At 48.3% G+C, this 20,987-nt stretch overlaps 3 protein-coding genes across 3 annotated transcripts; 2 read left to right on the forward strand and 1 right to left on the reverse strand.

Moving 5' to 3' along the window:
- Positions 1–5,690: 5,690 nt before the first annotated feature.
- On the reverse strand, positions 5,691–7,424 carry F4822DRAFT_414984 (uncharacterized protein). Its single transcript, XM_051459190.1, has 2 exons — positions 6,319–7,424; positions 5,691–6,247 (listed from the first exon to the last, which is right to left on the reverse strand). Exons 1-2 carry the CDS (start codon positions 7,377–7,379, stop codon positions 5,848–5,850), a joined length of 1,461 nt encoding a protein of 486 aa, XP_051310159.1. The 5' UTR covers positions 7,380–7,424; the 3' UTR covers positions 5,691–5,847.
- A 1,879-nt stretch (positions 7,425–9,303) lies between these two features.
- F4822DRAFT_432933 (uncharacterized protein) lies at positions 9,304–10,710 on the forward strand (the record flags this gene model as incomplete). Its single annotated transcript, XM_051461738.1, has 4 exons — positions 9,304–9,508; positions 9,577–9,704; positions 9,760–10,154; positions 10,206–10,710. The coding sequence occupies 4 exons, from the start codon at positions 9,304–9,306 to the stop codon at positions 10,708–10,710; spliced, it is 1,233 nt and encodes a 410-aa protein (XP_051310160.1).
- A 716-nt stretch (positions 10,711–11,426) lies between these two features.
- F4822DRAFT_438412 (ketoacyl-synt-domain-containing protein) lies at positions 11,427–20,469 on the forward strand (the record flags this gene model as incomplete). Its single annotated transcript, XM_051462515.1, has 10 exons — positions 11,427–11,559; positions 11,653–11,690; positions 11,800–11,890; positions 11,994–12,047; positions 12,113–12,381; positions 12,546–12,906; positions 13,154–13,239; positions 13,848–14,214; positions 14,333–14,483; positions 14,700–20,469. 10 exons carry the CDS (start codon positions 11,427–11,429, stop codon positions 20,467–20,469), a joined length of 7,320 nt encoding a protein of 2,439 aa, XP_051310161.1.
- Between the last annotated feature and the right edge of the window lie 518 nt (positions 20,470–20,987).

A 20,987-nucleotide genomic window follows, 5' to 3' on the forward strand; every position in this document is an offset into this window, starting at 1 on the left:
TGGTTCAAACATCCGCCTAGAAATACTCCGTACGGTTTCTAGGCGCCCCTTAGAAACTCCGAATTCCGCTGGCTTAGGGCTCGTATGGTGCCTAAAACCCTTGTCTTCACTGCCGATTTAGGAGATAATATGCGAGCCATTAGGTACACGAGGGCTTTGCTTTTTAAGTCTCATATATAATACCGCATGTGCATACCAAATAAGTGAATTTCCTAGCAATTGCAAAAAGCTGTCAAAAATATCCATTATCGCAAGTTACGATACTCTAAGAGCTAGACAGCATGATTCATAGGTTGCGATTTATGAAGGAGCCTATTCTAATGCGTATCAAACTCCACAAGTAGCTCTGAGCTCAATCACTCGAGGATTAGGACGCCGAGATTGCGTTGTAACGTGCAAGTCCATACCTGGCCACGTCCTATACATCAGCTCTGAACTCATAACATTTTTATATAAGGGGAAAAAAAGATAAGCGATATCTTGAAATCTCGCGAGGTAGTCTTATGTCGTGCAATGGTTTGAATTGAGTTTTATAATATGGTTGCTTGGGGGCGGCGGGTTCGGTCTGATTGATAAAAGTGTATGGTTCGTCAGCAATACCTACCTGGGTAGGTACCATATAGTGAGCTATCACTGATTTTGGGAGCTGCTTACGACTGCTAGAGCAGCATTGAACCTTCGAGTTCAACGTTCGACACCCAAAAGCCGCCGTACGTCCGATCCATTTATTTGCATCGTGATATAAGATATAATATGCCAAGCAAGCAAGTAAGCGGTTAGTTTCGTTCAACCCTCATGTTAGGTATCGAATACATCGAAAATTGAAATTTAGTTGAAGAATACTCATCCGCGACAGTGCGTGGTTCACGCCTTTAACAAAGCACATGGGAAAGTCTCGCGAAGACGTAAGTTAGTCTGGGATGTTGCGAAATAATACAAAAGGGGGCAAATGGTTAGAGGTACTGTGGTCGGTAACTTCATTTTGAGCCTATTTACGTTACCCAGTCCCGAAACACCTATGATACCTACTCAAATACACCATAGTGTCAATGTGCGGATAATAGGTTCATATCTATTGCTAACGCGAAATAGGGGGCTGTATGGCCGTCGAAATTACTGCTATTTAATGCAACAATATAGGTTTGAGAAGTTGGGACCTGTAATATTTCGGGATAAATACTAATATTAGTAGATTAGTACGAGAGTTTTCGCCGTCTTCGTCTAGCATTGGTATTATACTAGAAGAACCATGTGAATACGCAGGGATCAAGGACCGGTTGTTTCTTGTCTCATCGAATTTCGAGATCGACGCATAATGACAGCGATGCTGAGACAAGCGCGAGACTATTAGCCATTCAGTCCCCTGATGATATTCATGGGCGATCGGCGAACAGGCGCGATACTGTAAAAGAATGTTCTACAGACCCGGACACTCGGGTAGAATTCAGATGACCCCGATCAAACAATACGTACTCTCCTCATCGCTGAAATTTTAAAACATAGCATTAACAATATAACAATGCCTTCAGGTTTACAACGAAGAGCGGAACGAGCCTACTTCTGCCTGAATACGGAAGGGTTACAAGAAGTTTGAACATGTTGACTCTTCAGGTTTTTGAGATAGGGGAAGCGGTCGGATAGGGGTTTCCAGCTGCCTAGAAGACGATTTGAAAAGCCTACGGCAATTCTAATCGTCGCAAGCCGTGTATGGGGAGCCTTGCTACATCGGGCCGTCGAAGAAGCTACTAAGGCGTCGTCGACGACAGATGGCGACCCTCTCGCGTTATCGATTGAGTTGTGTTACAGCCGGTGGGCTCAGGCATAATAGAGTATGCGTTAGGAATCCTTAGGCAAGTGACCGCGCTCGCTATACATGCTATTATCTACCTATATTGACTGAATACCCCTGCGAAGATTCTCTCTTCGGTGTACTGGGATAAGTCGTTCTACCTATCATAGTCACGACCTTCGAATCATGCACGAAAATACGAAGCTCCTTCCGAGAAGATAGGAGTATAGCGAAGTGATTACATGCTGGTCGGGAGGTCGGCGATCATAGGCATGACCTCAGGTTAACCCCTTATTTCTTTTGAACTATCTACTAGCTGAAGCGGTCGGACATACGGGTTACAATGGCACTTGGACCAATCAGTGTTTTTCGTCTGGCCGTTCATCCCTACCGCGTCGCGTCACTGAGAATTACGTATACCTCATTGCTCCCCATCAACAACGAATTTGAAATAGAAGCATATAGATCTTCAGGGCACACCGACAATGTCCTAGAAGCGAAAGTGTTCTATCTACGCATCTACCTAGTAAGATGATGCTGTTGAACGTGGATGGAGTATGCCAAAGCAGGACTCAGGGCGGTCATCTACGTCATTAAACAGGAAAAGGATGCAAAATAATTCTCCATTGATCGTCGCCCTAGACTATCTAATACGCCAAGTGTTAAATGCCCTTTGTCCTTTTGTTACTGACGATGATTTTTTTTTTATTGTCGCGGATTCATCTGTCCTGATGAATTAAACATTCCAGACGACACATGTTCTGGGACCTATATGCCAATAGATCAGCTCTAGCTATTAATTATGAATATAAATTAATGAAACTCATAGATGTCCACATCGGAATGGGGATCCCGATGAATTGAAGTGGGAACCGCAAATTCATGAATCTTCCCCTGTCGATATTTCGAACTAGAAATGCACATTTCTGGACCCCCCGGATAATTCGAAGCGGGGAGATCGTTTACCAACCTTGGTAGTCAGGTCTGGAGAATCCTGTCTTGTGATGGACGTATATTCCAAGGGTCATCGTCAACCAGTTCATGTGGATATTTAAGAATGTCTGGTTTTGATGATACTGTCCTTTCTGTCTGTCACCCATTGCAAGTTTGTTGGGTCGCCAACAAGACCTAGGTGTGAATGCAACTCATCGCCACCCTTGCCAACCGACTGCCGTACTTCTTGATCCTTGTGCTGTTTTGCCGACGGACACTAAAGATGCCTAGACATGTATCTAAACAGTTAGCTCGCTGTACGTTTCTAGTCCGAGCCATCTATCCATCCCCTATTGCTCTGTGGTTATTCTCGGTACCCCGGCACCGGCCATAGCGACAGAGCGTAAGGGATCATTGTCGGTGTGCACGAGAATCGACAACAGGCAGATTTGACTAGGGTAGAGCAGCCCCAATCACAAGAATTTTTGGTCGTACAGCATGCTGTATCCATCAGCGCGATCCTAGTGGCGAGCTCGCCGAGGTGTCGCGATTGAGTGTCAGGGCGGTGGCTGCACATGGGGAGTCCGAATTGGCGCTGTAAGCAGCTATAGCCATCTTCTGGGACTTCCCTCGGCATCGAGATCAGGAGCTTCAGGGGTTAATATTAAGTTGAAGGCAGGGGAATTTTTCAGGGCTTGCGGCCAGTTCTACCGGCCCTTGAGATTTGTCTTGGTATACTAGGTGCTAGACCGGGTATGTCACTAGTTCAGGCGATCCCTGACCAGTCGTATTGAGTCGAGGAAAAACTCTGCAGTGGTTCGGGAAAACGCTCTGTCGGTATGAGGCTTTTAAATTTGGCCCTGCAAAGTAAGCAGCCTCTTGCCCTTGAAACGCTTCTCGATGCTAGCGAAATTTCCACGCCAAGTTGATAACAAGGGTGCTTTTCTTTCTGGTGGGGGTACACATGTTGGCAGGCTGCGAACATATGCCAGTACTAATTTTCAGTGCTTACATCTAGATTAGATCTAAGACATTGTGTCCCGCGCTGAAGACAGGGACCAACGCCTTGAGGATAGCCTCAATTTTGGTCAGAATACTTATGATGGGATAATTATTCTCTATTATGCATGAATTATGTTCAACTGCCTTAGGCTATTCATGTAAAATGATTATATGTTACGTGATTAAACTGTTATAAAAAGTTGAGGCCGGTCCCATATCTGTTGAGTTAAGTCCTGATTAATGTTGCAATCAATAAGACAACATGCTGCGTGTTTCCGAGAAGAGAAATCATCACAATTGGTATCCCCTGGCGACGCCCCGGGGAAAAACCATAGCATTGAAAGCAAGGGTATAGTACCTGGCGTCAGCACTAAAAAGGAGGATGGGATGACTGGCATTTTATAAAACAGACTAGCCGTGAACTCCACGTCAGCCAGAGAGGCTTAACTTATATAGGTAGGTAGGTTATTGAAAAATGTTTCGCATGTTGTTTCCAGCGTATATGTCACGCATACGGGAGGAATCTACAATCCTATTGTCGGTTGAGGCCTATCGTCGTGATTTTATAAGGCTTATGCTGTTTTAGGCTATAGTAATAGGACTTCTTTCGTTCCTGTAGAATCTGTGGTTCTTCATGCTGTCAGACGTTGCAGTAGGGGCAAGGGTGCGAACATCTTGTTTCCACGGTAAAGCCAAATCAATACGAACTCCGCTTAGGTACTTTAGACGAATACACAGGTGATAGATCGAACGTTTGGATAGGCAAACATGCAAGGGTAGTTATCCGATAGCTTGTAACTTCTTTCACCTCACTAGTGACGACATTCTCTTAGCTGATTATGCATATCATCTATGTCAGGGGAACTGGCAGCGAAGAGAAGTGCCTGTTACTCTACGGGGTCCGGCAATGGCTCTTCTACCGAAATACCACCAGAACCTCCCACAAGCGAACAGAGCGAGACCTGGCCCGCCTCTAGCTCTTATAGCAATATCTAAGAGCGTCGTCGTTGCATCTTTATGCTTTAAGGGGTCCGAGGTTTATCCACGGGAAATTTATGCCATCCTATCGTAGAATTTATCTCGAGTATTCTAGAATTCAGGGGGTTGGCTCCTGAAAATGTGCATACATGTGAGTGAATAATTACTTAAGCGTTCGAAAGAGGCAGGTCCGTCAAATTACAGCCACCTGCATAGGTACCAAGCAGAACATGAAACTCGCGGTCCTAGAAAATCTACGGAACTTTTGCCAATGATATTTCTTCGCTTATATTCCTTCTCGGTACTTACTTTCGTTTTTTACTTTTTGCGTAAGAATTTGCGATCCCTCTCGAGTAGCGGGGAGGAGAAAGTGTAGTATCTCAACTTTCATATGCCTACTTCAGTATTTATTAGAATGCTGAACATTTCTATCAATATCCCATGTATACTTGAATAATTAAATACCTGGGTACCTAGGCACTGCATCTCAAGTGGATATAGTGGAGTAATGATTTTCGGTAGTGGGTTTTAGTACGGTGAATACGCAGATTGGTTGATGAGTTGATTCTTGTTTCTGTCGATTAGCAGATTAGGTACTTTCCCTTACCTAAGGTGGTTTCCGGTTCACTTTCCTTTTCTGGACAACTACTGGCTCCGGGCCGTCTAGGCTCGTTAGCCGCGTCTTCCGATTCTAGTCTCGGCGTACCCGCCTGCCCGCTCGGACGTGCACTAACAGACTACCTAATCTACATACCTAGGTACATTTAAAGTAGTCCCGCAATTATGGAGAATCCACTACTTTATTAGAACCTTGGAGACCAGGATGTGATTTACAAGTCTCGATTTTACACCCATGTTGCGAGTGGAGTTCTTTGGGGGATGTCTTTCGATCGACCTCGCTACCATACCTGCAGCCAACCATGCTTGTCTCAGTTTATTTAATGTCACTGTAGCTTTATCGAGTATGAGTATGAGCACAAGCATGAACGTGAGCATGAGAAACAATGTATTGCTAATATGGACTGTTGCTTTGGACTGTAACCACCTGCGCCTATTTCGAAAATGCTAATTTGCTTCCAGCCAATGCTATGGTAGGGGTTGATACATTACTGAGGGGTAACACCCTCCTAGACAAGCCGCTGAAATCATTTGAACGATTTATCGTCACCATCCACGCCACGGAATTCAAAGTATCTGTTCCATTCGGGATCCTCCAACAAGTTGTTGACAATGGCTTTCTCAAATCCAATCAAAATCTCATTGCCTTCATCTTCACCGTTCGGGCCGCCGTTGGTCCGCGCGGGATACACGATAACGTAACCATTGTCCACTTTATCAAAGGGGTGACGGAATCCGTAAGGCTTCGCGAAACCAAAGTCCGCATCGAATGGCTTAGAATCACGCCAATCGGTCGTGATATTGCTTAGAGGCGGGAAGCTGTCCATGCGCAAGAATAGTGTAGTCTTGTCTCGAACGGCAGCAATCATATTAAGCATCGCATCTAGGTTCTCTTCCGTTGAGCTGTTCGTAAGTTGACGGTTGTACCTGCAAAACAATCACGCGCATTAGAAACGATGGTCTCGAAGCATGGGGGTGCATGCAATTATGGGACTTACCACGCTAACTTGGACAGGGGGGCTTCCGAGATAACTTCCGCTGTGGTAAATTGTGGGACGGCGCTGGTCATGCTCAATGGCACGTACACGACGTTTCCTTGAATGCGCTCTGCTATGGGCTTCTTGTGAATGCGCGTTCGCATATTGACGGCTTCTCCCCAAAGAATGTTCTTCTCTAGGTCCGCATTGTAGAAAGCAGCTCTGTGCTTAGTGAGTAGTCGCCATATGTAGGTTGTGTACGCATCGTAGCTGGAAATCCAATAGCTTCCATCTTCGGGGCTCGCTAGTTTCTTCAACTCCGCCGCCTTGCTCTTAGGCAGATGGAATAGAAGCCACTGGCCCTGTACGTGATCGGGGTGCCTTGGAGGCGAGACTGGTCCATCGACAAGTTGTGCAGGTTCAGGCTTGCTGACACTGGAGTAATCTAAGCAGGCTGGGTCCCATGGTGGGTAAGCGGGGTTCTCTGGCGATTTCCAGATGGCGGCGCAATTCTCTGCCAACTGGTATAGTTCGCCAGCCCAGCCGTTGATATCATTGCAGTAGTGGTGGTGGTGCATCATGAAAACAATACCGCCGCGGATGATGCTTGCTTTGAATGCAGAGGCCTTTGGGTTGCTTGTCGGTTGCGACTCCGGCTTTTCGCCATAGGTCATTGGAGCAACGCACCAAGTATCTAAGTTGCCAAGAGATTGTGTGGTAAAGTGGCGTTCCTCGAGGTCGGCGAAAGTAGGATATTTGCCCTCATCTTCAGGGCCGTCTAACCATTGTACATGAAATTCAACGGTGCTTTCCTTCTTCTTGTGGAAGCAAAAGCCTCCTTCGGGATGCGCCTCGACATAACCGCATAGCTGACGGCATTGGCTCAAAGTAACTTCAAGGCCGCGCTTGAGGTTCTCAATGATGGCATTGCGGTCATCGGAATCGGAAAGTTTAAAGAACAGAGCCCAGTTGGTGTAAACTTGGCCCACACAGTAATCGAGGGGGGCTAATTTAATGTATTCGTTGGCTGGGTCTTTTTCCCATCCCTTAGGATACACATCGAAGACTTGAGACTTGGGCATTTTGATTTTGGTAGTACAGAGTGTAACACAAAGTGTAGTACAAGGTGTATTGTATGTAGAATGAAGAAAAAGCAAAACTTGTCGAGCGCAGCAGACAAGATAGATAAGCTTATTAGATGAAGTCTCCTTACCGATAACTGGTAAAGGGGGATTTTTAATGAGCCCTTCTCGCCATACCTACTAAGATTCCAGACTGAGCTTCCACGCCTGCCACGCCGCCATGTAACCCCAAGGAGGCAATAATGACCGGGGAAATTTACCATAGCGGTGAAAATCCGCGCGCATTACTGGAAGAACACGTGGGGAAATATCAGAAGTTAGAGATGAGTTTCGTGTAGCCACACTCATCGTAAAATTATGTACATGGTTTTCTTTTGGGATGTTAACTAAACCATCTTGGATCATCTTGATAACCAACACTTTATTATTAACTACGCCATATACTATAGCCATGGGTTTACCCTAGGTTAGACGCAGGGGCGCGGCACAGTTCAACGGCCGTAGATCTGATTCGTGGAGAGTGAAACGGCCCCACTTCCGTTATCCGTACCCGAGCTTCTAAGGGTCGGGACGTATGTGGGCCCCGACCCGACTGGGGTCCCTGGGCCGAACGGGGGTAGCGTGGAAAAGACGGTCCTAGCGCACGCTTTTCGGGGAAGGGTGGACTCGGAGAGCACCTACCAACTTTCGTAGTGCACCTGCGCTGCAACATTACTATACTATGCAGTTCTTAGCCTACTATGTACCTACATATACTAAGAATTAGGTGCCTTAGCCTACTTTCTATTCGGGTAGGTACCTACATGCTTATGACTAAGTACCGGAAGTATCTTGAAATAGTACATAATGGAATATCATATGAAAATAATCCTCAAAAAACTTCCGCCGCGATATTTCGAAAGGAGGAAATTATTGATATCTTTGAGTAATTGGAATAAGCAAGGGAACCTCTCCGTAAACTCGCATCGTTGGTACGAATTGCATTATTGTGATCGTGGGCAATACAATGTCGACAGAAGGCTGGTCGAACCAGATAAATCTCTGTTCAGGGGGAAAATATGCACTATTCGCCTCTCGCTCAGCAGATTTTTTCCAATGCCTCCCCCCTACCCGTTCGAAAAAGTCCCTGGTCTACCGCTTTGTCGTTCCAGACTGAAGGTTCGCGCACCTGTCGTGCATAAGACTGGCGCAATCTGGAGAGGAAATTTAAAGCATGTCGCTATCTTAACAGAACACTTAATATACATGATCTGATCTTTACCCCGGACGTAGAACTCCTAGCTGACTGACCGAAGACGGAGCACTAGCGGAATGGCTCCGGATATCATAAGTTCTCTATTTCCTAGGCTACATTCTCGTGAAAATTTTTATCTTATTTTTATAATTAAGTAACACTAGTAGATGGTGACACAGATGTATCTATTCGAGTATTCAGTCAGGCATATTCGTCAACTATACTGCTATGAACAAAATCGGAGAAATTAGGGAAGATAAGTCTCTCATAATATACGCGTTTTAGGTTATTATGAACTTTTACATGAATATTATCTTACTAGGTAGGTAAAAGAAATATTTATGGTGAATAGTATGTAACATGTCACATTTCTCGCAACGGGGGTATTCGACTAGGTATTAAATAACGGGGGTAAATTTTCAGCAGGGGCGCTTTCACGGGGGTGCTACCTACGGGGGTATTCTCAACCTTCTGCTGCAGAGGATGCCTCCCCTGGTTATTACGAGAGATAGCAATGTTACCAGATAAAAAGAATTCCACATCTCCGCCAAGTTCCCACTGGGTCTCCTCTGTACATATATAACCTTCTTACATCTATGATCATCATTACACGTTAAAGCCCCTTCCCCGTCCTAGCATCTACCAGATCAAGTTTTGCGAGATCCCTTCGAGAGGGACAATTCGGACAAGATGGATGCGGCCACTCTCGAGGCGTTCCTCGATACGCCAGCCATGCCAGCTCCTGAGGGCGTGACTCCAGTTTTCGACAACCCGCCCAATCAGAACTCTCTTGGTATTACTGTTCTGACAGTTTGTCTGGTGATTTCGACGGTTTGCGTCTGCCTACGAGCGTATGCGAGAGTCTACCTGTTGAGAAAAGTTCAAGTCGAAGAGAGTGAGTTTAGTCTTTTTATAACCTGTTTTTCCATCGTATAATGTTTGTTAATCAATCGTCATTTTCAGTTTTGATTTTCTCTGCTTATGCCGTTTTCATCGCGCAAATGTACGCTGGCTATGCGCTGATCGCACAGCCGGGTTATTTTGTTCACCAATACAACCTCAAGATGAGGGACATGGTCCAGCCAACCTTCGTTAGTCTCCCCACCGATGCGCTCATCGTCCGATCCATTACTAATTCAATGCAAGACTATCTTACTCATGGGCTGCTTCTACCAAACTGTTCTCCCGCTTTTGAAGACTGCCATTCTGCTCGAATGGTGTCGTCTACTTACGCCGCCTGGTAATAGATGGAAGTCGTTCTTCTGGTTGGGATGCGTAGGCGTTATATTTATTCAAGTCAGTTTCGGGATCGCCTGCGTGATCCTGCTTAACATGCAATGCACGCCCCACGTATCCATCTGGGAGTTCTGGCGACCGGAGCGGAAGTGCTTTGACCTGATCTCCCTCCAGCTAGCTAGTGGCTCCATCCAGCTCTTCAGTGACGTCGCCATGTTGCTACTTCCCCAGAAGACTATCTGGACCTTGCAATTGAGCTGGCAGAAGAGATTGGGTGTGAGTGTTGTCTTCGGCTTGGGTGTATTGTAAGTTTTCCAATTCCTCAGCTTGAACGCAAGTCTAATATGTTGTTAAAGCGCCTGCGTTTCAGCAGCGGTTCGTCTATCTGTCACTGTCACCTTTGGCTACAACCCCGATCAGATGTATGCGCTTGGTCCTTTGGTATTCTGGGTAGATGCTGAAAGCACATGCGCTTTCTTCATCGTCTGCATGCCATGTCTTCCGAAGATTCTTAGGGAACAAGGTATCATACATAGGATCAAGAAGGTCTTAGGTATGAAGCTTACCCAACAGGGTCTGAGCTACGGTGGAGACTCCAAAGCTGCCAAGTATGGATACGGTAGCAAGTACAGCACCGGGGACTCGTATAGGAAGCTGGACGAAGAACGTGGCGGCGTTCCTCTTGGCGACATGAAGACAGAGAGCACAGAGCGACTCAGGCGTCCAGAGGATGCTGAAGGAAAGATTGTCAAGACGACCCAGGTCACCGTCCAGGTTACTGCGGATACACCTGCGGAGAATGACACCAAGTCACGAGGCAGGATCGGCGGCCAACCCGTTCATGGGAGTTGGTATAACTAACTTCACACCTTCATGCTGGGCATGTCGGTAGAGACAATTTAGTCGCGATCATTTAAAATTCATTTTCCTTAAAAAAAGGTATAATTAAAAATACACATGTATATATTTAGATAATGAAGCATCAAAAAAAATTTAGAAAAAAAAAGCACGTAGAAAAAGTCATGATATGTAGCGACTTACTATACACCGATATTTAGGTAAATGTCCTTAATATTAATGACGATGCTTCTTATTACTCTATTTTTGTGAAAATAAAGCGTCATGCCACCAGGGCTCGGTAGCGCTGCAGATTCCTGCAAAAGATTCTGCGCCACGGACTTGCATTGCTGCTAACTCATCTTCAGTTAAGTCGATGCACCGACCACTCTATGCCCCGGCTCACTTTTCCCAAAGCGGAAGAATCTACCTTCCATGGTAGGAAGCGAGCTTTATAAGACGGACATCTATACACTATCAGGTGAGAGTCGGGTATACTCAATACTGCCGATATGTCATTATTATGGAGTAGGGCATTGGTGCCCATCCTCCTCTACGTATTACGCATCGTCACATGCAGTGAATCCGGACTCCTATTAATACCCCTCTCTCTGCTCTCGTCCCTGAGTCCTCCTTCGTCTTAGACAAAGAATAATGTCTTCTGTATGGTCCTTCTATACTAATCGACTAGGTCATATGCGAAGTGTCACATAGGTTCGTTCAGTATTGCGGTTAGGACAATGCAGGCATCGAACGACATTGCCATAGTGGGGTTTGCCTACAAGCTCCCCCAGGATATTGAAGACGACTCTGCGTTCTGGGAGACCCTCGAGGGCGCGAGAAATCTTTCAAGTGGATGGCCCGAGAATCGGAGTGAGTAATTGCCCGGACTCTCTTCGACCGATCCTCCCGGCTTTCATGTGGCTTGAGACCAATATGGGTTATCACTAACCATTGACGATTTAGTGAGATCTGATGCACACCCAGACCCTAGGAATGGCCGGGTAAGTAGTCCCGACGACTTGGAACCTGCCCATTTTTTGGGCCGTGACGCACATGCAGTTTGAAGGAGAATTGAAAAAAATAACGATGTAAAACTGACAGACGAAATAGACTCACAGTTGTGGCGGGCATTTTATCCGGCAAGATCCGGCCGGCTTTGATGCACCCCTTTTTGGAATCACACCTAAAGAAGCTGCGAGTAGTAAGTTGTGTCCAATTTTCGTGTCGATAACTTCTTTTCGCTATTTTGTTCGAATTACGAAATTCGGCGATTGATAGCCAATTGCTGACCCCGAATATTTTAGTGGATCCCATACAGCGATGGACGTTAGAAGTCTCGTATCGGGCCTTTGAGAATGGTTAGTAAAGTAGTGCAAACGCTTAAACTTACCTTATGGCCGTGCTAATACCCTTCCTCACCTAGCTGGAATCCCGGTCGATAGGTTGAAAGGTTCCCGGACGGCAGTATTATCAGCTACCTGGACGGAAGATTATGTTCGAATGGCCGCCATGGACCCGGACAATTACGACAGGACGAGCGCTACCGGAGTCATGGCCAGCATCGTACCAAACAGGGTCAGCTACTTCTTTGGCATGCAGGGCCCAAGTTTCCATGTCGATACGGCTTGTTCGAGTGGACTGTCAGCATTTGACATCGCCTGTAAGCTGCTTGGAAGCGGAGATGCAGACGCAGTAAGTGGATCCCCGCGTGACTATGTTCCCGTCTCTTGCGGTATCCATTCTTTCATAGCCTGCCGCATAGACCATCCTCAGCCCTATCCCGTTTCTACCCCCGCCGTAATGTGGATTCTCTTCCGTATTGCAAATGCTTGAGTGGCTAACTCCAACTTCAAAAGGCCCTCGTGACAGCCGCCAATCTGCTCCTTGAACCGGGGGTGTATCAGATGCTTCGTAACTTGCAAATGCTATCCCCGGACAGCACAAGCAAATCATTTGACCACAAAGCAAACGGGTTCGCTCGAGGAGAAGGTGTTCTTAGCTTCGTGCTAAAGCCGGTGTCAGCTGCTCTTAGGGATGGAGATATGATCCGGGCCGTTGTCCGTGCGGTGGCGTCCAATCAAGATGGACACACTCCGTCACTAAGCCAGCCGAATCCTGTAGCCCAAGAGAATCTAATTAGGTTCGTATATGCGAAAGCAGGATTGGGGATGGCGCAAACGCGATATGTGGAAGCACACGGGACGGGTACACCGGTTGGTGACCCTATCGAGATGAAGGCGATCGGAAACGCATTCCGAAATTCTCGGAGCGTGGATGAACCGCTCTATGTGTATGTTGCCCTTCATTCTACTTCGTTGAGGCTCTTTGACTAAACGCACTACAGCGGCTCTGTGAAGTCGAATATTGGGCATCTTGAAGGCGCTAGTGGCCTCGCTGGTATCCTTAAGGCTATTCGTAAGTCAATATCGGTCTCCCTAGAAATTAACTTCTAACTTGTCTATAGTTATTCTCGAAAAGGGTGTCATTCCACCTAATGCTCTCTTCGAGAAGCTCAATCCTGCGATCGATGCCGAATTCCTTCGAGTAAAAGTGCGTATTTACGGCTCGTTTTCTTAATCGTGTCCTTTCGCCTATTGTGATTTAGCTAGTAGCTCCCGCTTACATATTTTTAGGTTCCTGATAAATGCATCCCTTGGCCTTCAACAGGTACTCGGCGTGTATCCATTAACTCGTTCGGCTTCGGGGGTTCCAACACACATGTTATCTTGGAAGATGCATTGCATTTCCTCGAGTATCATGGGCTACGGGGGCATCACTGCACCGCTACCCTCCCTGCGGTGACAAGAGTAAATGGCCCACATGCCCACGACTCGACACCCAAGACACCCAGGCAAGCAAATGGGATAAGACATTCCAGTACCGCATCCCAAGATTCGGGAATTAGCGTGTCGCTTGCGAATGGGTCTCCCCCGCCCAGCAAGAGAGAACGTGTGAATGGAATCACCCACAATGAAACCACTCAAAATGGGGTCATCGAAAACAGGGCTACTACCAACGGAATCACCCACAATGGAAGCATCCAAGAAGGAGCACTTGTCAAAGTTGCTCCTTTCCCTGGCAAGACCAAGACCTTACGTCGACATAAGCTCCTTGTCTTCTCTGCCTTTGATGAGAAGGCTGCCCAACGCGTTACAAAGGGTTACACCTCTTGGTATCGGGCCAATGAAGTCTCTTCTGACCCCGTCAAGTTGGACGCTTCCGCACACATGCTTGCCGTGCGGCGCAGTCATATGCGATGGCGTAGTTTTGCCGTTGCTAGTGCCTTGGATAAGAGCCAAACCCCATACGGCGACTTTGGAAATGAGGAAGTTTCGAAGGGGCTATCGCCGATCAAGCCTATTCGGGTCGCGTCGAATCCTACCTTGTGCTGGGTGTTTACTGGCCAAGGGGCGCAGTATGTCGATATGGGTTGGGAGTTGATCGAAGCATATACTGTCTTCGAACAGACGTTGAAGAAAGTAGATGAAGTATATAAGGGATTCGGTTCCGATTGGTCCATCTTTGGTAAGCAAGCACATGACTCCCCCTTTTTTTCGCCGTCTTATCCTACGCGCCCGCCCCCACGCCCAACACACAGGGGGTATAGATGCGCATGGCTAACCTAGAGTCCTGCTTTATTTAGATGAGCTCCGACAGAAAGAGAACATCAACAAGCCCGAGTACAGCCAGCCACTATCGACTGCTGTCCAGATAGGGCTTGTAGAATTGTTGCGGAGCTTTGGCATCACTCCGAAAGCTGTCGTTGGGCATTCGTCCGGAGAAATCGCTGCTGCGTACGTGAAAATCTTTCTTCGTTCTCATATAACCCTACCTAAACCATATGACTTCTTGTGATGTCATGGTAAGATTTCTTGCAAACATTTGAGATTCTTCGTGAGGACGAAATCTTCCGCCAACTCGGAATTTCAAAGTTGCAACGGATTGTGATCGCAACCCCCATGTCCTTACATACGAAGAGCTTTGGTCTAACATTTGTTGTATCGAAATAGCTACGCAATCGGTGCCCTTTCCCTTACGTCTGCCTGCAAGGTATCATACTTCCGTGGCCGCGAGACCGGGAAGCTACGCATTGCCAATGAGTCTTCACCGGGTGCCATGATTTCCATCAATCTCGCACCTGACCAGGTCACCGATTTCCTATCGAGGATCCACGTCGAAGGGATACAGGGAGTTGGTGTCGCATGCCAAAATAGTCCACTGAATGTTACATTATCAGGTCCCGAATCCGGAATTGACGCCGTCAAGGAACAGGCTGATCAAGAAGGTGTATTTGCTCAGAAACTGAAAACAGGTGTGGCTTATCATTCCTCGGCAATGAACTCGGTAGCGAGTGGGTATCTATCGTTGATGGGGGTACTTGAGCCCGCTGAGATACTGCCGATTCGCATGTGGTCTACAGTGACTGGCAAGCCGATTTTGCCTACCGAGTTAGCAAATGGCCAATATTGGGTTGACAATATGATCTCGCCTGTCAAATTCGCTTCCGCCGTGAGTCTCATGGCGTCGGAAGCAACGAATCTAGGGATAACGGATTGGGTCGAGGTGGGACCACATCCCGCGCTCAGGCGGTATATCCAGGACACGCTCAGTAAAGACAGAATATATTACTCAGCCGTGCTTCAACGAAACCATTCCGCGGCCCAGAAAGCCTTAGAGCTTGCGGGAATGTTATTCTGTCGCGGCCATAGCATCTCACTGACGACGGTAAACAACCAGCAAGGAAAAGAGACTACATCGACGCCTCTCCTAGTTGATTGCCCATCTTATCCGTTTGACCATTCGAATAAGTTCTGGGCCGAAGGCCGGATTAGCAAAGGTTATCGTCTCCGCAAGCCTACTAAAGGCGGGGAATTGGGACAGAAAGCGCCAGATTGGAATGCTTTGCAGCCAAGATGGAGGAATTTTCTGAGTGTTGAGACACACCCCTGGATCGGGCATCACGTCGTCAGCGACATGATACTCTACCCCGCAGCCGCTATGTTGATTGCCGCCCTCGAAGCCGTACAGGAAACTGTCCCAGCCGACAAGACCGTCGCCGGCTACTATGTGAAAGAAGCGCATTTCCTGAGTCCCGTTGTGGTTCCCGAAAATTCAGACGACAGGATCGAGACAATGATTTCTTTGCGGCCGGTCAAGAACCGTTCCCAAGGTAAGGAAGCACCGTCGAATTGGTTTGACATTAGCATCTTTGCCTATGCGAAAGAAAGTCACACTTGGACTGAAGCTTTCCGTGCTACTTTGCAGGTAGACTTTGCGTCCGACGCCAAGCAGGCAGAAAGATATGCGGTAGATGAAGCTATCCGAGGGCAGCACCGAGAGGCTCAGGAGGCATGCAATCTTCCAGTCGACGCACAAGTATTGTACGAAGATGCGTTTGAACATGGCCTGCAATACGGGGAGTCGTTCCGACTTTGCCAGGACATTAAGTGGGACAAATCAGGAGCTCGAGCGGTCACAAAAGTGCCCGTACCTGGTCACGCGAGATATGAGACAGCAAGCCCTGTGCACCCAGCGGTACTAGATACCATGTTCCATGCCTTGAGAGTAAGCGCCGGCCAGCAGCAAGCTGCCAACGTTCCGTTGAGACTCGAGGATGCATGGTTTACTTCATCTGGATGGCCGGCGCCGGGTGCGGGAAACCTGAGCTGGCTTGCCTCGTCTAAGGGGAGAAGGGACAAAGGAGCCCTTGGAGAGAGAGGTAGCGTCTCGGCTCTAGGAGATGACGACACCGTGCTAGCGAGAATAGGAAAATTAGTGACGGCTGCGATTTCCAGAGAAGATTCTGATCCCCTGGCTGAAAATGCGGGTGCTAGGCATAAGACCTTGCTATACGGAATCGAATGGGAACCCCAGCTCAGTCTATTAAGCTCGGCGCAACTCTCCGAGGTTTGCAAGGCAGACATTTTCACTCACGACCCCGACACCGCCCTGGCCGACCATCTTAAGCGTACTGCGGTACTTAATCTCACCGCCGTTCGTCACGTTAGAAACGTACCGGAGGAGAAGCGCACCAAGCTCCCGAGTACCCTCCGCCAACATATGGACTGGATGGAGCAGCATGTGCGTTCATTGCCTTCTGAAGAACGGGAAGCTGCTGAAGCTATCACGGACTCCGAGTACGAGGCCCAATTAGATCAATTTGCCGCCGATTTCCCCGACTGGACACTATATCCGCGTGTCGCGCGCGCTTTGCCGGAAATCATGGCTGGAGAGATCGATCCTCTGCAAGTCATCTTCGAATCCGAGCACGCGAGGAAGTTTTACGCCGCTCTTTTCCAACCGCTTTGCGGTGATGGAAGGCTAAGCAAATTCATCAACCTTGCCGCTCACGAAAACCCATCTCTGCGTATTCTAGAGGTTGGCGCCGGTACCGGTGGTATGACGGTGCACATCCTAAACGCGCTAAAGGAAAGGGAGAAGCGCACAGGTGCACTGTCCTTTACCGAGTTCATGTACACAGACATCACCCCGGCGTTCTTCGAACCCGCCAAGGAGCGATGGGATGCCGAGGGTCTTGGCGATCGTATGCTTTACAAGACCCTAGATATGGAGCACCCAGTCGCGGGTCAGGGGTTCAAGGAGAATTCGTATGACCTGGTAATAGGCGGAAGTTGTGTTCACGCCACGAAGCTCTTGGGTAACACACTGCCGAACCTGCGGCGCCTACTGAAGCCGGGTGGTAAACTCGTCTTACTCGAGATGACGAAACCTACGGACATTTCGTCCTGTTTCTTCGCAACACTAGCAAGTGGTTGGTGGCTTAGCCAGGAAGAGGCACGGACAAAGAACAAGAGCCCGCTTGTGAGTGAGAATGAGTGGGACGAGTACTTGAAACAGAACGGGTTTTCGGGCAATGATCTCGTGTTGAGGAACACTAGAGAAGGTGAGGCCAATATTGCTAGCGTCATTGTCAGCAGCGCTCTCGAGGAAACGAAGCAAGAGAAGATCTCATCTCCTCTTAGGCGGGTATTCGTCGTCGATCCTCAATATGAAGGCCAGAAAAATCTTGCGGACGCTATCTCTAAAGGCGAAGATATTGTTGTCCCTCTAAACCAACTCGGCGACACTTCTTTCAGCAGCAGCGACGTTGCCGTCTCGCTCGTTGAGATAGACAACCCCCTCTTATACCAACTTTCCGAGGAACAGTTTTCGCGGGTGCAAATTCTATTAAAGCAAGCGCGAAACCTTATTTGGGTCACTGCTCCTCAAGAGGGTGCGAATGACGCCCGATTCCCGCATTACGCTATCGCGCAAGGGTTCCTAAGAACGGTTAGGGCCGAGATGCCTGAGTCCCATATCGTATCTTTGTCTATCGAAGACGTCACCAGCGGCGAAACAAGGGGAGAGATTATCAACAGAACCATCGAGACAGCTTTTGGCGATTCTCCATCGGCAGAGCTCGAATACGTATTCCGCTCTGGTACGATCCATACAGCGCGTGCCATCGAGAGTATATCTAGCAACAACACACTGGAATCCCTGCTCTATCCCCGTCTCCAAGAACTCACATGGGAGGATAGTCCCGCTATAAAATTAGCGCTTGGTACCCCAGGAAGTCTCGAGTCGGTGCGCTTCCAGCAAGACGAGAGGTACGCCGAAATTCTCGACCCGCACAACATCGAGATCGAAGCAAAGTCATGGGGTCTCAGCCGTAAGGATGTTCTGGGTGCTCAGGGCAGTGTTGACGATGACCACGACGGAGGCGATATTGGCACAGATTGCTCAGGTGTGGTCACCCGCGTCGGCCAGGGTTGTGATGCGCAGGGACCGCAGCCAGGCGATCGAGTCGTCATGCTAGCGCATGGCTGTATAAGTAAATTCCCTCGCGCGCACGAAACACGCGTCTTTAAGATCCCCTCGGAATCAAGTGCCTCGTCCTTTGAGGTAGCGGCAGCAGCTCTGGAGCCTACGCTGACCGCTTATCGTGCTCTCATCGACGTGGCGAGGGTATACCAGAGCGACAAAGTTCTCGTGCATGAAGGAGCAAGCGCTACAGGGCAGATGGCGATCCAAATCGCGAAGAGAGAGGGAGCTGAGGTGTTTGTTACGACACGTGCTCCCTCGCCCGAAGAGGAAGAGGAGGAGAAACGACTTCTTACCGGCGCACTGGGAATTGACTCAGAGCATATCTTCTCGGCTAGTCAAGACAACACATCGTTCGCGACCGGAATTAAGCAGGCCACCAACGGCTACGGCGTTGATGTTATCGTTAATACATTGGCCGGTGACCAGCTCCAAGCAAGTTGGGAGTTGCTAAGTCCTGGCGGGCGTTTCGTCGACATTAGCCCCGGTGGAGGCGGCTCATTGCCAGGAGCTGGTTCTCTAGCGAGAAACACAAGCTACTCTACTGTCGACGTCATGTACCTGCCACCACACGTGACGGCAAAATTGCTGAAGGACATAGTGACGCTATTGGATGAGGGCAAGATCACGCCCCCAACGCCAGTGCGGGTATTCCCGGCAACCGAAGTAAAGGAAGCCTTCAAATTGCTGCAGGACAAAGACAATTCCGGCCGTGTTGTCGTAGTCCCACAGCCAAGTGATGTTGTTCCGCAATTTATCCTAAACCCGAACGCCTTGCAGGGTTGCAAACTAGACGAGAATGCATCGTATCTTGTTCCGGGTGGTCTCGGTGGCTTGGGCAGATCTATCCTCGCGTGGATGGCGGCCCACGGCGCTAAGCACCTAATTGTCCCCTCACGTAGCGGCGCCACCGCTCCTGCAGCAGCCAGGCTTGCAGATTCGCTCTCGTCTAGTGGCGTGCAGCTTGTCACGCCCAAATGTAATGCCGGCAACGGAGCCGAATTGGCCGCCTTACTCGAAGAAGTGAAGCAAACAATGCCCCCAATCCGCGGCGTAATTAACTGCGCTATGGTTCTCCCCAACGCCGTATTTGCCAATATGTCTTATGACCAATGGTGGTCTGCGGTGAGCGCGAAAGTGGATGTGTCATCTAACCTCCATCGCCTTTTACCGGACCATGAGAATCTAGACTTTTTTATCCATCTCTCTTCTTTGGCGGGCGTCAATGGTCAGATGGCCAGTTCGAATTATGCTGCGGGGTGCAGTTTCCAGGATGCATTGACGCGGTGCTACCCCGGAACCACGACTTTGGACATTGGTTGGATGTCGGACGTCGGCCTAATCGCCGAGACGGCCGCATACCAGAGGCAATTAAACGAATGGGATAACATGCAGAGGATCGAAGAAACCGAACTGCTCGGCATTATAGGAATGGTATGCGGGAATAAACGAGCCGAGAAGGAAGAGAGCGAAGAAAGGACAACGGAACAACAGATCCTGATAGGTGTCCGTACGCCAGCTGATTTCCTATCTAAAAACCAGCGACCGTTGCCCCCAGTCCTAGATAGGCCGTTCTTATCAACTTTTGCTAAGCACATTGACCCCACCAAGTCTTCAAGGGGCAACAAGAACAACGCGGCTTCAGGCAAAGTGGCGGCTATCGACCACGGTGCTCTGTTCCGTGTTGCTGAGGATGATAAAGCACGCGTATCTGTTGTGACATCGGCGCTTTCTGAGAAGTTAGCACGAGTGACGACTATGTCAGTCGATGATGTAGACCCGGATAGGACACTCTCGTCATATGGTATTGATAGCTTGATGGCCATCGATATACGCAATTGGCTTGGCCGAGAGTTCAGTGCCAAGTTGAGTGTGTTTGAGATTATGAGCGGAGAGAGGCCGATTAAATTGGTTGCTGAGACAGTTGTTAGGAAGAGTTCTGTAGGAAAAAGTTGAAGAGTTTAAGAGTTGGGTTGGTGGGGTTGAGACAGAGTTGGTAATGAGATGAGATTATGAAGGCGCTATGCGCTAGGTTACGTTATGTTATGGGCAAGTTCGGAATACAAATCTTACCAGTGGGATGTGGAAGGTAGCACTGGTCCTGTCTTTTCTGCTGGTTAGGAACGGTATTGGGTTTCATTTGTAAGCGGGAGCTAAGGTTTTGACTAAATCGACTAAATCGACTAAATTTTGACAGCATGGAGATGAGATAAACTTTGAAAGACGGGAAGCTTTAGGGGTACTTTTTAGACTCCGAGCCCAGGAGCTATGTGGGTTTGTCTTTTCGCTGTAATGTGCCCCACGCTATCCACTTTAGCACGGACCGCTTAGTGGGTCCTAGTAGAGCGGATCCAACCCCCCGTACAGATCAGTAGAGTTACACTAATCTGCGCTAAATTCGGAACGATCTTAAAGCTTTCAACTTAAAATATGAGTGGATTTATTAATAAATGAGAATTATAGCCAGGATGCCC

This window comes from Hypoxylon trugodes (genome assembly GCF_022578975.1).
Source record: "Hypoxylon trugodes strain CBS 135444 unplaced genomic scaffold F4822scaffold_9, whole genome shotgun sequence".
Taxonomy (NCBI): Eukaryota; Fungi; Ascomycota; class Sordariomycetes; order Xylariales; family Hypoxylaceae; genus Hypoxylon; species Hypoxylon trugodes.